This window comes from Tetrao urogallus (genome assembly GCF_951394365.1).
Source record: "Tetrao urogallus genome assembly, chromosome: 8".
Classification (NCBI taxonomy): domain Eukaryota; kingdom Metazoa; phylum Chordata; class Aves; order Galliformes; family Phasianidae; genus Tetrao; species Tetrao urogallus.
Window position 1 is genome coordinate 8,617,758 of NC_136821.1, and position 14,225 is coordinate 8,631,982.

The following is a 14,225-nucleotide window of genomic DNA, read 5'->3' on the forward strand; positions in this document are numbered from 1 at the left end:
CTAGAAAGCAGTTTTGTAACTGTCTTTCTAAACTAGATACATGATTGTTTCTTTCTTCTTGTTCTTAATTTATTGTTCTTAATTTATTAATTCCAGGAAAGTCTGGAATTACCAAGAACTACCAGATAGCAACAGAGCATTTGGTGCTTGGAAAGCAGGAAAGAATCAATCCCATCTGTTGTCAGACTGGGCCTCTCCTTGCAAAAATGCAATCACTTGGGTTTTATTCTTAAAACTGAAACCTTGATCCTTGAGACTACTTGTAACAATGCCCAACTCCTATTTCTGCACAGTAAAGCCCTGGCGTAACTCTGGTTTCTACCTTGGATGAGAAGGTATTCTCATAAAGCAGTGTAGTAACAAGCAAGCTTGTCCTGGAACACAAAAGCCTCTAAACAGTTATTTTCTGTTTCAGCATGCTAAGGAGGGCTGGAAGGAAGTACAAAGAAAAGCTTTCACCAGCAGAGAGCCTGAAACACTTGCCAGTCTGCACCATTCAAACAAAAGAACCTAAACAAAGTGAGTGGAGTAAATCTGTTACTTGAAATACAGAGTTTCTCTTGTCAAGCTCTCTGAAACAGTCACAAAAACATTCAGTTTTCATTACAAGTTACTACTGAGAGGGGTTTTTACTGTGTGGTGTATATTCTCAATATGAAGCTGACATAATACTGCAGGATCATACTGGGAATGTGTGCCACAGGTCAGAGCACTTGCACTGCCTCCATTGTGAAAGAAAAGCAAAGGGAAAAGAAATGTGAGAGGAAGGAGGCAAAAAACCCATGCACGTCCCCCAGCCTTCCCTCTCTAAGTCTCAGCATATTGGCAGAAATTAATTTCTATAGGAAGGGAATTGCACTGTTTGCAAAGCAATCCTCAAGGATTTATTGATCTTTTAAAGAAAAAGTCATTAAGCAGGGCAAGGAAGATTTACAACAAGTATGGGAAAACAAAACAATCTCTTGGGATCTTCACCAGGCCGAAACAGGATTAGCTTTGTAGTTTCTGTAATCTTCCTCACAGAAGAATGCTAATTCGGTCTCATTTGCTAGAACAAATAAAAAATTAAAGATTTAGCACACCAGGTAATGAACCACCACAAACAACAAGCAGCTACTTGGAGCCTTAGAAGACAACTGATGACTTGTTGGTCAAAGCCAATTATAAATCACCAAACATTTCCTTCCTCCCACCACTTCATATTTTTACTGAAGAGATTCCAGTACTAAATGCACAGCTTTACTGTGTTAGAAGAACAAGAACCTGAATACATACAAGCACATAAACAAGATTCCTCAAGATTTGTTTAATGTAGGCTACAGAATTGTCTGTTTTGCATTCAGCGAATTAAGTGATTGCATTTCTAATGCCTTCAAATGCCAGAAAAATAATGAAGTGTAACTTTCTCTTCTTTGTGCATTTGTCTTTTAGAGAAGAAAAAGAAACTATTTTCTTCCATGAAATTAGCCTGTAGGTATAATAATCTAATACTTAGAGGATCAGTAGAATACTTTACAGATCACTTTACGCTCTCCCTTATGACCCATCAAAATATGTGTCTGAAGAAGTTAATTTTTTGCCCTGCTGATGATTAATTCATGAGGCTTCAACAATATGCAAAGTGAAAGACACAAATTGGCTTCTCCAGCAATACCTTCAAATACCTCTAATTATTCACAGGGGATATGGCAGAGCTAAAGGACCCACAAAGGTTCAGAGCAGTCACAATTCTTTCAACCCAGTAGGTCAAGGACTTCCTCTTCTAAAACAATAAGTCAGCAACATTACTAATTCAGAACAGAGACAAATCTGATGGAAAGCCTTCACAATTATTAAACATGGGCTTCTTTAAGGTGCTGAGCCAATAAGTTCCACGCTCATTTTTCAAATTAAACCTGAAGTTAATGAAGACTGCTTGTCTTGTTTAAAAAAAAAAAAAAAGGGGGGGGGGGGGAGGGGAAAATAGCAGAAGGGGTTTTAGAATCTCAACTAGAAAACAGACAAGACTGTTAGCAATGAATCCCGAATGCTTTATTTACATACACCCTACTTCAAAAAAAAAAAAAAAAAAAAGCACTAACTTTGCTGACTAGATCATAGCTGTAACAGTAACCACAACAACAGAGGGCTCTTACAAGGATACCTCTCTAATGTCCTCAAACTTACAATTTCCTAACCTAACCCTGTTAAGTGTCAAAGATGATCAAATGCAGCTTAGAAAAAAAACATCTGCCAGTCTCCAAATTTCCCAGGCTTTCTAACAGAAATTGTTTTATTCTAGAAAATCTTATCCAGACTAAACAATGGAAAAAGCCATAATATGTCCATAGGAGGTTTCAAGTCTTTCTGCTCTAAGTGTACAAAATGACAATTAATGGTACTTGCTATCATGCTTCACTTTGTGGATTTCCCATCTTCCACTTCTCATGGAAGGATTGCTAGAAGATTTTACTACAAAGACCCCATGCCTAACTTGGCTAATTTTCTGGTCAATACATGCAAACATATCAAAATTGTAGAATACCCTAAATTGTTTCCTTCTCTTAATAAGCCACCAAACTCTTTATACATATGCACAGAGCAGTCGGCTGTTCTCTAGCCTCAATGTTCTGATACTTGTTTTGAGATCACATTGAACCATTTCAGCGCTGTAGCTACAATCTCGGTTGCAAAGATGTGTACAAATATTTGTTAATGCCTTTTTGAATGTGGACAGCTCTGGATACTACCAGCTCCAGTGTAACACTCAGTGCTGTCATCAGTCTCTCTTCTGAGCTGTATTGCCTCTTGCATCTTAGGTAGATGAGAATCATGCTTAAACAAAGCTTCTGCTAGCTAAACTACAAATCTATAAGGCTTGAGTGCCAATAATCCTCCTTCCTGAGGAATTACTTTTCTCCTATCTGAAAAGCTCTGGGTTAGTTTAAAAAAAGCCAAAGATGACAATGACTTTTGGGAAAGGCATACTGAGGCAGCTGTGGTACATCCCAGAGAAAAGCAATGAAGAAACCCCTTCCCCCTATGTCATCAAAAAGTAAATGGCCAAATGGCAGAAGCTCTACTTTTTGAAACCTTTCACACTAAATGAGACAAAAGAGCCAAGAGACCCATAAGGAAAAAAATACATGTATTATTTCTGGGAAGCAATCAGAGGACTTCAGGAGCAGGAGGGAGCTTTCTTTGACACCTCTGCACTTAGAGTGCAGGGAGTTATGCACCACAGCTAGGCAAAGCACAATCAAATGAGTGTGTGTCCATATCAAGGTGGAATGTGACTACATTCCCTGAAGTGCCCTGCTGCCACAAAGCCATTCAGCCACATTTATGAGAAGCCCAAAGGACATCCAGGGACCATCAATTTCATCATGACAGACATTTCTTTACATTATTACCAAATGACATGCCCTATATGCAATCCCCTGTCAAAATGTGAGAAATCAGGTCAAGCTTCAACTTCATGCTACGTTCAGCACATTCTCTAAATGACATTACTTGAGCTTTTCCATGCAATCTGACTATCAAGAACTGTACGTTGCACACTAAAACAAATCTAATCTTGTTTCATTATTCCATATTTGTTCCACTACTTACATTACTAACCAAAACATCAGTTTAAATGTTACTGGTAAGACTAAGCAGGCATGGTACTAATAACCTATCTGCCAATCATTTAAAATTGCTCTCTGCAGAATTATAAGCATACCTTCTAAAATCACAATTTGTATTCTGAACATTTGGAGTGCAGATACCCACTGCCCTCAGTTCAATGATTTGAATGTATATTATCCTGCCTTCTTCCCAGAATAATTATCAAGTAGTGTAAAGAGCATCAGGAATACCATTTACTTTTCAGCAGGCTATCCAAACAATCAGCCAGTTATCAGTTTAATGACAGCCACAATGAACAGCACCTTCAGTCAATATAAGTGTCCTCATACCTACTCCAGCTGCTTTCAGTGTGCTGTCTTCTTTCAAAATCAGTTTGTCGTCATCTTCCAAACTCACTACTAGATCACCAGTCTACAAATTAGAGAACAGGAACACAAAGATAAGAATTTACTGTCTTTGTTCCAGTCCTGTTTTACAGTGCAGAGGTCTGCCTGCATTAAAACATGCAAAAAGGAAGAAAGCAGCAGATAGCCATACCTTAGATTTGTGAGCTTGGTGAATAATCTTCATTGTATCTGAAAGAAAATACAGTGTTTTCCTAAAATAAGGCTTATTATGCAGGCAATGCTGGAAGTTATACTTAGGGAAGAAAAAAGTAACAAAGGGCTATGATTGAAAAATTATTTATTATTAACAATTGTCTGAAATTGTCTTTATTACTAACAATTCAGTCTGAAAGAGAAAACCTTTTGATTTCCCAATCTTGCAGCCAGTCTTACACCAGTCATTCCAGCATTAAGGCACTACAACTTAAGGATCTTCTGTCTATTGCCTGAATTACAATAACTAAGTAGCCATCCCAACTGCCAGCAAAATATACATATGTCAAAATACCAGTTAGGGTGTTCCAACCAAACAGGTTTTACACATGCAATGGGGCAGGACAAACAGTATTAATGTGCTTGCACCTACTACAGCTCAGTGGATAAGAAGCAAGTGATGAAGGCACAGCAACCTGACCACTTCAGATCATTCCTCAAGATCCTCCTTCCCATGAAGAAAGTACCCATGGTAGAAATTGTTGAGCAAGCTCTTTCTCTATTAACGTGCACAATTTCTCTTTTCTTTCTACACTCTCTTTGTACTTGCCTGTGATATTTTTATGCAGTGTTGAATTAAAGTGTTGCAACCAGACCAAGTAATCATGGCAAAAACATACAGTGATCATGAAACCATTCTACCACAGCAAATGCAATCCTCCAAGTTTTAAGCTTCTAGGTGTACTTTGCCACATTTCCTCTCTTACTCTTTTTGGCACAGTTGTTCTCTGATCTATTGACTATATTTTACTTACATCTTTACCACTGGCATCCAGTAATTTATTGTGTTCTCATTTGAGTTGTTAAATGCTTTCTCTAACTGTCACAGAGATGAAACTGCACTTTCTTCTCATCATAGCAGCATCCTCTCAATTGTTTTTGTTGTTTCATCTCAATTTAGTTCCACTCTATTGTGTTCCCAGCTTTTTTTTTTTTATCTTGTAGTGGATCCCTCATGGCAGTAAATATGAAGTGGCCTTCTGTGTCTGAAATATCAACCATACTGTTCCATATTTATGGGAGGAAAAAGTGGAGAAGCTGTCAATGAGACAAGATGGCACTCAGGCCAGCATCATCAGCAAAAAGGAGGTAATGTTGGGGTGGAAAGTTGAGAAGATGGCCTAGAATTCTTCTCAGTCTAATGATGTGTAACTTCTACTAGCACTATTCATGCAGAAGTCTTCCTGCCCTTTCATCACCAAAATACAATAGAGATAATAGAACACACAAGAGATGCCAAAAATCAAGAACCTGGAGGTATGATTCACAGCCTATGGGGAAGGTGAGGAACTTGGGCTTAATTTTTTTTCTGTGAAAATTTCAGCATAGCTGGTACCATCCCACAGAAATAGGCCCTTTCCAACTTGCCTAACAGGTTGTGAAGTTCTGTGATGTTTTTTATCCACATTATGCACAGTCCCACGTAACACAATCAGGTGCTCAGCCACAACATTTGCTCTGGGCAAAACTAAAAGTGAAGAAAGAACGAACAGCAAGACAGGCAGCATCAGGCATATAACTGCAGTCCTAGATGGACTCCCTCATCCATGCAAAGCAAGAGATATTGGGGGGAGGAAGGGCACCTCCAAATTCAAACTATTAGGACATCAAGTATTACATTAAAAACAATAATCTTCAACTCCTTGTTGCTGACAATTGCAAATCTTAATCCCTAACTTCTTCTGTTTCCATCTCACACCATCAGCTATCAGAATGACATGCTTGGCTTTTTTTTTTAATAGGCCAATAGAGTCAACTGCTATTTGCATGTATTAAGTTGGTTTCTCAGTCAGTTTTTAAAATCACTGAAGAGAAAGAAGCTTGTAACTCCAGAACATGGGAGACAGGTGATCACTTGTAACAAACCTCCAAGGAAACTTACAGAATTGTTGAACTGAGGAGAAGGTATGTGACTGACATCGGAGCTACCACGCTCCAAGATTTGAGACAATTTAGTTTATTTTGAAAGTATGTTCCATCCCAAATTGATGATAGCACACAATCATGCAAAACTTCATACAAAGAAACACAAACACTGTTTCACATTAGAAGATAGACTGAGCCTAAATTTGATACCAGGCTATTTCACTCTGTCAGCTGTTATTTAAGAGCTTTCTTATCTACTTCGAGTGATGTTCCCCTGCTCCTCTCATATTATGTAAATTATTTACAAATATGAGTTTTATGCATTTTCCTTCTACTGCCATAAGCTCCTGCTTCATGATCCTTTTTGATCTCACAATTAGTAAAAAACATACCCAAATACATATGCACAAATGGAACTACAATTTCAAAGTGTTTGAGGTCACAAGCTGTTCTGTAAAGTAAAAACAGAGCTGAAAGGTACTTATAAAAGTAATAAAAATATTAATATCAAAAAATATTGCTACCTGTTAGCAAAGAACATATAGCATGCAGCCTAATTCAAAGATAAATACAGAAGCTCAAAACAATGGTCAGGTTCTTCAGGTCCTGGAGGTATAATCATCCCAACTGCAAGAGCTGCAAATATAGGCAGGCACTGCAACCAGCATGATTATGCTAAAATAGCCATCTCCTAAACTGTCTAAATTGGTATAAAAGATTACAGCTGCATTTTGCTAGAGATAAGTTAAGAAAAAATACCCACCGTATTTGTAAGCTTTAAAAGGAGGAGGAAGACCTGTTCTTGAAGGCACATCTGTTAAAGAAAATCACAAAGAATGAAGTTATCTTTCTATATTTCTAGTAATGCATGTGAGTGCATTGCATACACCGTGGACGTCAAAATAAATCCTCGGCACAGGAGAGTCGTTAGAGTATTAAATACTGAAATATAGCCTTTGGCTCAGATTCTGCAGTTAGTCCGTATTGGCTTAACTTCACTCGAGCATGAAGTCCCTCTGAACTGAATGATCCATGCAGACAGCAATTCAGTGCAATTAGGTTGTGATCACAGGAGTCTGATCCTTCAGAAATCTCCCAGAAACATCCTGTTAATGGCTCGCATGGTTCAAAGTTCAGCATCTCTCACTATCTTACACTCCAGCTATCATTACTAACTGAATTGTTCAGGAAATACAGCTCTGCTAACCAGTCACAGCAAGGAAGCCAAACAGTAGAAAATAACTCTTTAGATACATTCAGTACACAGCCTCCCTGGTGCCAGTGTCCCCAGTGACATCTAGGTATTTACCCAGGCCTTGTGAGGCCCAGCTGCTATCAGTTACTTGGCAACAATGAGGCTGAAAGCAAAAATCCAGTTTAGAAACTTACCTCAAACTCCTCCTTCAAAACAGATTACAGAAAAGGAAGGAAACATGGATTTTGGACCAGGAACAGTAATACCCATCTGTGAAATACAGCTGGCACCAGTTTTGTCTCAACAATGAATTACAATACCGCACACATCAAAAGCAAGAAGTTTTTGTGTGTGTGTGTGTTTTTTAATTTTCTTTTTCATAACTGCAGCTGTACCATATGCTCTGAAAGTGCTTGTCGTTCTCTAAAAGCATCCTAAGATCTAGCCATGCCAATCACTGTCTACTAGAAAGGAAGTTGCTGAAAACACAGTACAGCTGTGACGCTCAGGGCAATATCCCAGAAGTTGCTCAAATGCGATCAGTTGCAACAGTTCCAGACTTGTTTAAGCTGACATCATGCAAAATAAATAAATGAATCAAAGCCTGTTGATCTCCACACTTTGAATGTCTCCATTTAGATGTGAAGAAATATACCTGCAAGATTAGTTAACACCCTAACTAATGAGTTGCTTCACGGGCTGGTCTGCATCTATTACCCTTTAGATACACTGTCACTTTCAGACAGGTTCTGGAAACATAAGGTCCATAGAGGAGTAAATCTGTACCACAAAGCTCAAGACGAGGACAGAAACTCAGAAGTGAGCAGGCAGATCTCACAGTGTCAAAAACAATTTTTCACAATCCCCTCTCCTTTCACAAATAGCAAACAGATTTTCATTCCCACATTCCACACAGTGGTGCAACTCCTATGGATCAAAAGCTCCTTAAAATCTATTTATTTCCCCCAGTTAATTTCTGAATAGCTGCCTGACAGCACCGCCCAAGGAGCCCGAGGCATGGAGCCAAGTGTAGCAGTGCCCTTGTCTGGCAGTCAAAAAGGATGGAGCACTTGGAGGATTTAGGCAGACAGAGCAGTACACTCAAATGCAGACATGGCACACTGGAAGCTCTCATTAGGGGCAGACCTCTCATCCAAGGGAGGAGAGCACAGAGGACAAAATACAAATCTGGCATCTCTTCCAAAGCCACAGAATTCCCACATTTTTTTCCACTTTGCTTTCTAGTGTAGGGTTGACAACAAAAAGGACAAGCAAATAAATAACAATCCCTTACCCTTCTGCACAAAAGCAATGAACTGCTTCACTGTCTGATCCAAGTTAACTCCATGATAAACCACAGGCCTGAAATTCCGGTGCTCAAAGGAGCGAACAAGGCGAACTGTGATGGTTGAGCTTTCTGCTGACATGAGAATTAATTTTAAATAACCTGGAAAACATCAAAGAGAGGAACTATTGACTTTCCTCTGTGCATGGGCACAGCTGGAAAACAAGGTGCAGGTAAGCCTCAGTGATAGACTCACACACATGGGGAGACATTTCATAGCAGCGTGCCTCTCAGGGCTTTGTTTTTGGTAGTTCTACAGAAGCAGCAAAGGAATCTCAAGCAGTTACCCAGGGTTTTATTGGCCCTGCACGTGAAGCAGCCCATGTGTGCACTGTGTACTGCGGCACCTGACTCCGCTAAGCAGACAAGAATTTTATGGTAAATGCAAGTGATCAATTTGTCGTTTGGGTGATTTTACCTGCCGTACCCTTGTGCTCTAAAAGAACGTACTTGTGTGATCAAAAGCAAACCTTTTTAAATGTATTTATGTTGTACATTAATATCCCAAAAAGATCCCCGGGCTGTTACACAATGCTCCTTCTCACCTCCTTTCAGGGACTGAAAACTCCCCTCCACTTACACGCAAATAATTCTCCTGGGATACTACAGCAGAATTAATGGGGTTAATTCGTAATGACATGAATGGAGAACGGCTCCACGTGCTTCACACTCCTTTGATAGAGAGCAGAATTTTCAACTGCTCTGTTTTACCAGCCCAAGCCCCTCTTTAAACAGGCCCACCCCCAGCCTCCCCTCACACACCCAGGGACAAATGGCGACTGCCCCACACCCCGGAAGAGGAGCGTGAGCAGCTCCCAACCTTACCGCAAGGCCGCAGCCGTTACTTCCGGGTTTCGCCCTCCGCCCCGCCCCCTTGCGCAGTCTCACCAATCATATCCGACGGGTGATACGGATCCTGAACAAACCGAGCCTCGGGATTGGCTGCGATGCGCCCCGTCCCCGCCCCTCAATCCTGGCAGCCTCGTTGTCGGGCAATGTCCAAGCCCCGTGCCGAGGTGGGCAGACTCCCCAAAGCTCTCCCATGCGGCGCTGCTTTTCCATTGGTCCTTTCGCCTCATTTTCCCCTCCCCCCGCGAGCGCCGATTGGCTCGTTGTTAGCCGCGGCGCCGGGATTGGCCAGCGGGCTCGGTGGCGAGGGCTGAGGCGGCAGAGCGGCCGGGGCGGTGCGGCAGAGTTGCGGAGCGCGGTGTTAGGGGTTCGTCGCCATGTCTGAGGTAGGGGCGGCGGCAGGGCCGCGGGGCGGGCGTCCCTTTCTTCCTTCTCGGTGCTGACCCACGTCCTGCTATGGGGCCTTTTCCCCCAGGCCGCGTTCCAGAAGGCAGCTGAGGAGGTGAAGCAGCTCAAGTCGCAGCCTACGGACCAGGAGATGCTCGACGTGTACAGCCATTACAAGCAGGCCACGGTGGGCGACGTGAACACGGGTACGTGCTGCGGGATTGCTGGGCACCTCCGTCAGTGAGGGGCTGCTGAGGGCAGGGATGCTGCTCAGTGTGAGCACGTTTAGTTAGGTGTGGGCAGCACTAGGAAGAGTGATTAACTGGAGCGCTAAAAGTAGTACTGGAAAACTAAAGCAGGAAAATAACCCGGGATGCGTACAGGAGAAGGAACACTTAGAAAAGCTGCAGTCAAATATCAAGCTGCAATCAAATATCATGGAAGAACTGCAGCAGAAATACTTCTGCAGAAGCGCTGTGCCAAATCCCTGCTGCTGCTTGTGATGCCACTAAAGCTCAGACTGTGACCAGCATTTAGAATGAACCCTGTCTTTAGTGACCTTGTGTAGCACTTGAGAAACCAGAGCTAGGAAGAAAAGGGGTGTTTCGATGGGGCTCTGGCCTCCTGAACTGGTTGTTTCCGAAGGTTTCTGAGTGTTGACTGAATCCAGAGCAGGCAAGGGAATGTACTGGAAATTATAAGTGTGGGTGTATGTAGTTGTTTATTCCCCCTATGACAGACAGCACTGGGGGGTGAAAGAACTGAGCTTGATTTCAAGATGTAATCCCTTTGGCATGGTTGGAGCTCTGTGTTTTAGTTTACCAAAGTGAAGTGGTGCTGTAGAGCTGCTAATGTACCAACATGTCTGTAAGTGGTTGCATTGCAGTGAAGCAATAAGCAATAGCTGAGTTGTCTGGGAAAGCAATCTTAGAGTAAGCTGATAGGTTTTTGTGCTGGAGAGAAGTACAGCTGCCAGCTATTTCTGTGCACAGCACAAAAGGACCTCTGTGGCTAATGGTTAGGCTACTTATCAGTGCTGTTTAATTGATAATCTCGGGAACTGTATTTATTGAGACAGAGGAAGTAAAAACAGAATAGATGTCAAATGAAGACTGATCATATACACATCCACACCTAACTCTGTTCTCTGTTTGGCTACAGTGTGGCTTGTAATGAGATGAGTTAGAATTCAGTGCCTATACTCATAGGATGACAGAACAAAGGAAGTACTTCGTTAGAAACATACCATTAACTTGATGATAAGATCTAAGCTTTATATTACTGGCTTTTGATTTCTTGTCTTTGGGCATTTCATGACCTAAGGACATTTCTGCTTCACTTTAGAGCTGATGTTCTTTAATCGGCTTGTTTTTATGCTGCAGTATTCTTTTCAGAAAGTGCAGTGAGAGACCAAATGGCACCATTTGATGCTCTTCTGTTCAGATGATGCTGTCTTAAAGGAATTTGACAGGGAGCTTTTCTACTGCTACCAGTAGCATGTGTGCTTCTGACTGCAGGTTAGAAAGGGGTAGCTGCTAAGGTGAACCAGAGTATTTTATCATGGTTAAGAACTAAATAGGCTTCAGGAAAAGAGTCAGAATTATCTACAGCCAGGCCACATAAACTAACTGTGCTGCTTATCCTTTCTCCTAGATCGCCCTGGTATGCTTGACTTCAAAGGCAAAGCAAAGTGGGATGCCTGGAATGCATTGAAAGGTAAGCGTCTACTTAAAAATTAAAAGTGAATAAATAAAACTAAGGGAAACTACTCAGAGAACCACATGTGGTTCAGCAAGAAATCAAATGGTGTTGCCTTGTAAGAGCTTTAGGAGTATAAAATCATAATTCTTATTCTCTGCAAGGAAGAAATAGTTCTGAAAAATGTAGGCTGTCTATCAGAAGAAGATTTAAGATATAAGTTGCCCAGGTGGATGAAAATGTTACACAAAGGCAAACTGTAGCAGCAGCAGAAACTTAAATCCTTTCTGAGTCCCAGCCTAGCAGTACCTCACAGTGATCTGCTCCTCCAGTTCCTTCCAGTTGTTCTTTTTCTTCTAGAGTTTTTCTAATCAGAATATCTGGGATATTTGCTGAGGAGCATAACAAGGAGTCTAAGCTATGAAAATGTGGTTTTTCTAGTGTTTTAACCAAGCCAGCATACATCTAAATGCAGTCTGAGTTGTTTGAATAGCTTTCCTACAATAAATGGGAACTGAGTTAATAGAGTTAAAGCACTGTCTAGTTGTTGTCCATACAAATATAGCTTTGCTGTAAAACCGTTGAGCAATTTTGTTCAAAACTTTGATACTGGATTCATAGCCAAGTGACCCTATTAAGCTTCTCTGCTATGCTGTGAAGTAGTATAGCAGGGAGCTGTGACTTGCATGTAAATACTATCCTAATGCTGAAGGCTGTTTTAATTCCTAACTCAGAACTGAGTGACTCTACGCTTGTGGCAGGTACTTTAACAAAGGCTCATGGATCTTTTATGTAATGTGATTGTACAGGTGCAGGCTGAGATACTGAAAAAGATGCCTGTTAAGGGAGTTATTCTATTGCTGATCATGTTTCTTCTGTCCAGCTACGGTAGGGAAATGTTTTATTGAATGTGGAGAACTTGGCAGTGATTCTAGCTGAGAGAAAGGCAAAACAGATGCACTGCAGTAAGTAACATGTCAGAAAGTTGTTCCTTTAATAGTGACTTGAGAATGCACATGTAAATCAGCAACATCCATATAGAAGGGTGTCAAAACTGAAAAATATTCAAAGATCTATCTCTGAATAGTCAACAGAACAGTGCATAAGGGAGCATTAAAACTGTCTGATCAGGCAAATAAACAGTGATGAATATAGCATGGATGTATTTGTAGATGAGCAGGCTCTTGAATCTTGCAGGGTAGAGGAACAGGAAGAACAGCTGTTGTGAATCAAACTCTGAGCTGATGAAGCTGAGACACTGTTGTCACCAGGCTTCAGTTGTCTCTGCATTTGTGTGTCCCTGCTCAAAGAAAAGCTGCCTGGGGGCATTTTGTTGAGCCACTGTGTGTATTCTGACTGCTTCCTCTGTTTGTCTTTCAGGAATGTCCAAAGAAGATGCAATGAAAGCTTATGTAGCAAAAGTGGAAGAGCTAAAGGGCAAATATGGTATCTGAGGACTGGATAGAGCATCTGTTTGCACATCTGAAACATGCCTTATTTCTAATACTGTGGAAAGCTGATTTATGATGATGATGGTTTTAAATATGAAGTATACTGTAGCCTGTTCTTGTGATGATTGTAGTTCAGGGGGAGGTCACATACCTGTGTAATGTACTGACACCATTTGAATTTTGAGAACAAAACAATCTGGAACTCATTAAAGTGCATTTGATACTTTAGCTGTTGTGATGGTCGTCCCCTAGGAATTATTCTGAGCTCATTCACGAGTGGCTGTGTCACAGCTTTTAAACGCTAAGGTTAAAGCGGTGGTTAGCGCTCACCTCTCCAGTCGTGCCACCAGGGGGCCTTAGTAATCTGTTTCACTTGTATCCAAACCAAACCGGTGATGTCAGGTGCTGCTTTGAGAATTTCTTGTGGATAAATTGGAACTGACAAAAGCTGGAGCACAGAGATTATCACTGAGGCTGTGTCTGATGCTTTGTATGCTTAGAACACGGTGCTTGGTCGTTGTTGCCTGAGGTGTTCAGATTGATTCAACAACTGCCAAATGATCTTCCATACAGTGCTTCTTGGAGATGTTATCCCTGAACAGCAGTGTTAGATATGGCAGATTCTCAGGATCTGAACACAAAGCATCCTCTGTGAAAGAAAGAGTTCTGCAGACAGATGAGCTGTTGATGGCCCCTATGCCTTACCACTGTAGATACAGAGCTTTAGTGTTGCCATGTACTGCAGCTACAGTGAGGGGTGAATCACTGGTTTAACACTTACATGGCTCTTCATGAAAAACTTGAAAGTCAGCAGAAGTTTACGAAGCCCACAGTTGTAACAATCTGAAATAGCTCCTTAGCTAGTCTGTCTGCATAGCATGACCTAGTGCAGTTGCAACTGCCAGAAAGGGTGCTTAAAATGTGACACTGAACCAGCTTAGCATAGGGCATGTAAGAATGAAGTATCCACCTTGTACAGGAATAAGGCATACTAATTGCTGCTGTCCTGAATAACATCAGAATGGATGAAGATTTGAAATAATAGCACCTTCTGGAAAGCGACTGGGTTTGTTCTCTGTTCTCCTGAGGATCATTCACTTGAATTCCTGTTGTTGGTTTGTTTTTTTTTTTCCCCTTGGTAAGTGGTATAAACATTTTGGAGGTTTCAACTTCCTCTTGCAGCCTCTGTTAGTTACTTGACATAAGTGAAATATTCACCTTGCAAA

The 14,225-nt window shown here is 41.3% G+C and overlaps 2 protein-coding genes across 3 annotated transcripts; one reads left to right on the forward strand and one right to left on the reverse strand.

Moving 5' to 3' along the window:
• Positions 1-971: 971 nt before the first annotated feature.
• Positions 972-8,696, reverse strand: LOC306949408 (UPF0538 protein C2orf76 homolog; the record flags this gene model as incomplete). 2 transcript variants are annotated; one of them, XM_079539278.1, is made up of 5 exons in its annotated part: positions 972-1,048; positions 3,939-4,020; positions 4,147-4,184; positions 6,838-6,888; positions 8,564-8,696. In XM_079539278.1, 5 exons carry the CDS (start codon positions 8,694-8,696, stop codon positions 972-974), a joined length of 381 nt encoding a protein of 126 aa, XP_079395404.1. The 2 variants fall into 2 exon arrangements, with proteins under 2 accessions (XP_079395404.1, XP_079395405.1); XM_079539279.1 differs by lacking the exon at positions 6,838-6,888.
• A 1,305-nt stretch (positions 8,697-10,001) lies between these two features.
• On the forward strand, positions 10,002-13,002 carry DBI (diazepam binding inhibitor, acyl-CoA binding protein; the record flags this gene model as incomplete). The annotated part of the gene is made up of 3 exons (XM_079539280.1): positions 10,002-10,056; positions 11,504-11,566; positions 12,929-13,002. The coding sequence occupies 3 exons, from the start codon at positions 10,002-10,004 to the stop codon at positions 13,000-13,002; spliced, it is 192 nt and encodes a 63-aa protein (XP_079395406.1).
• Positions 13,003-14,225: the final 1,223 nt, after the last annotated feature.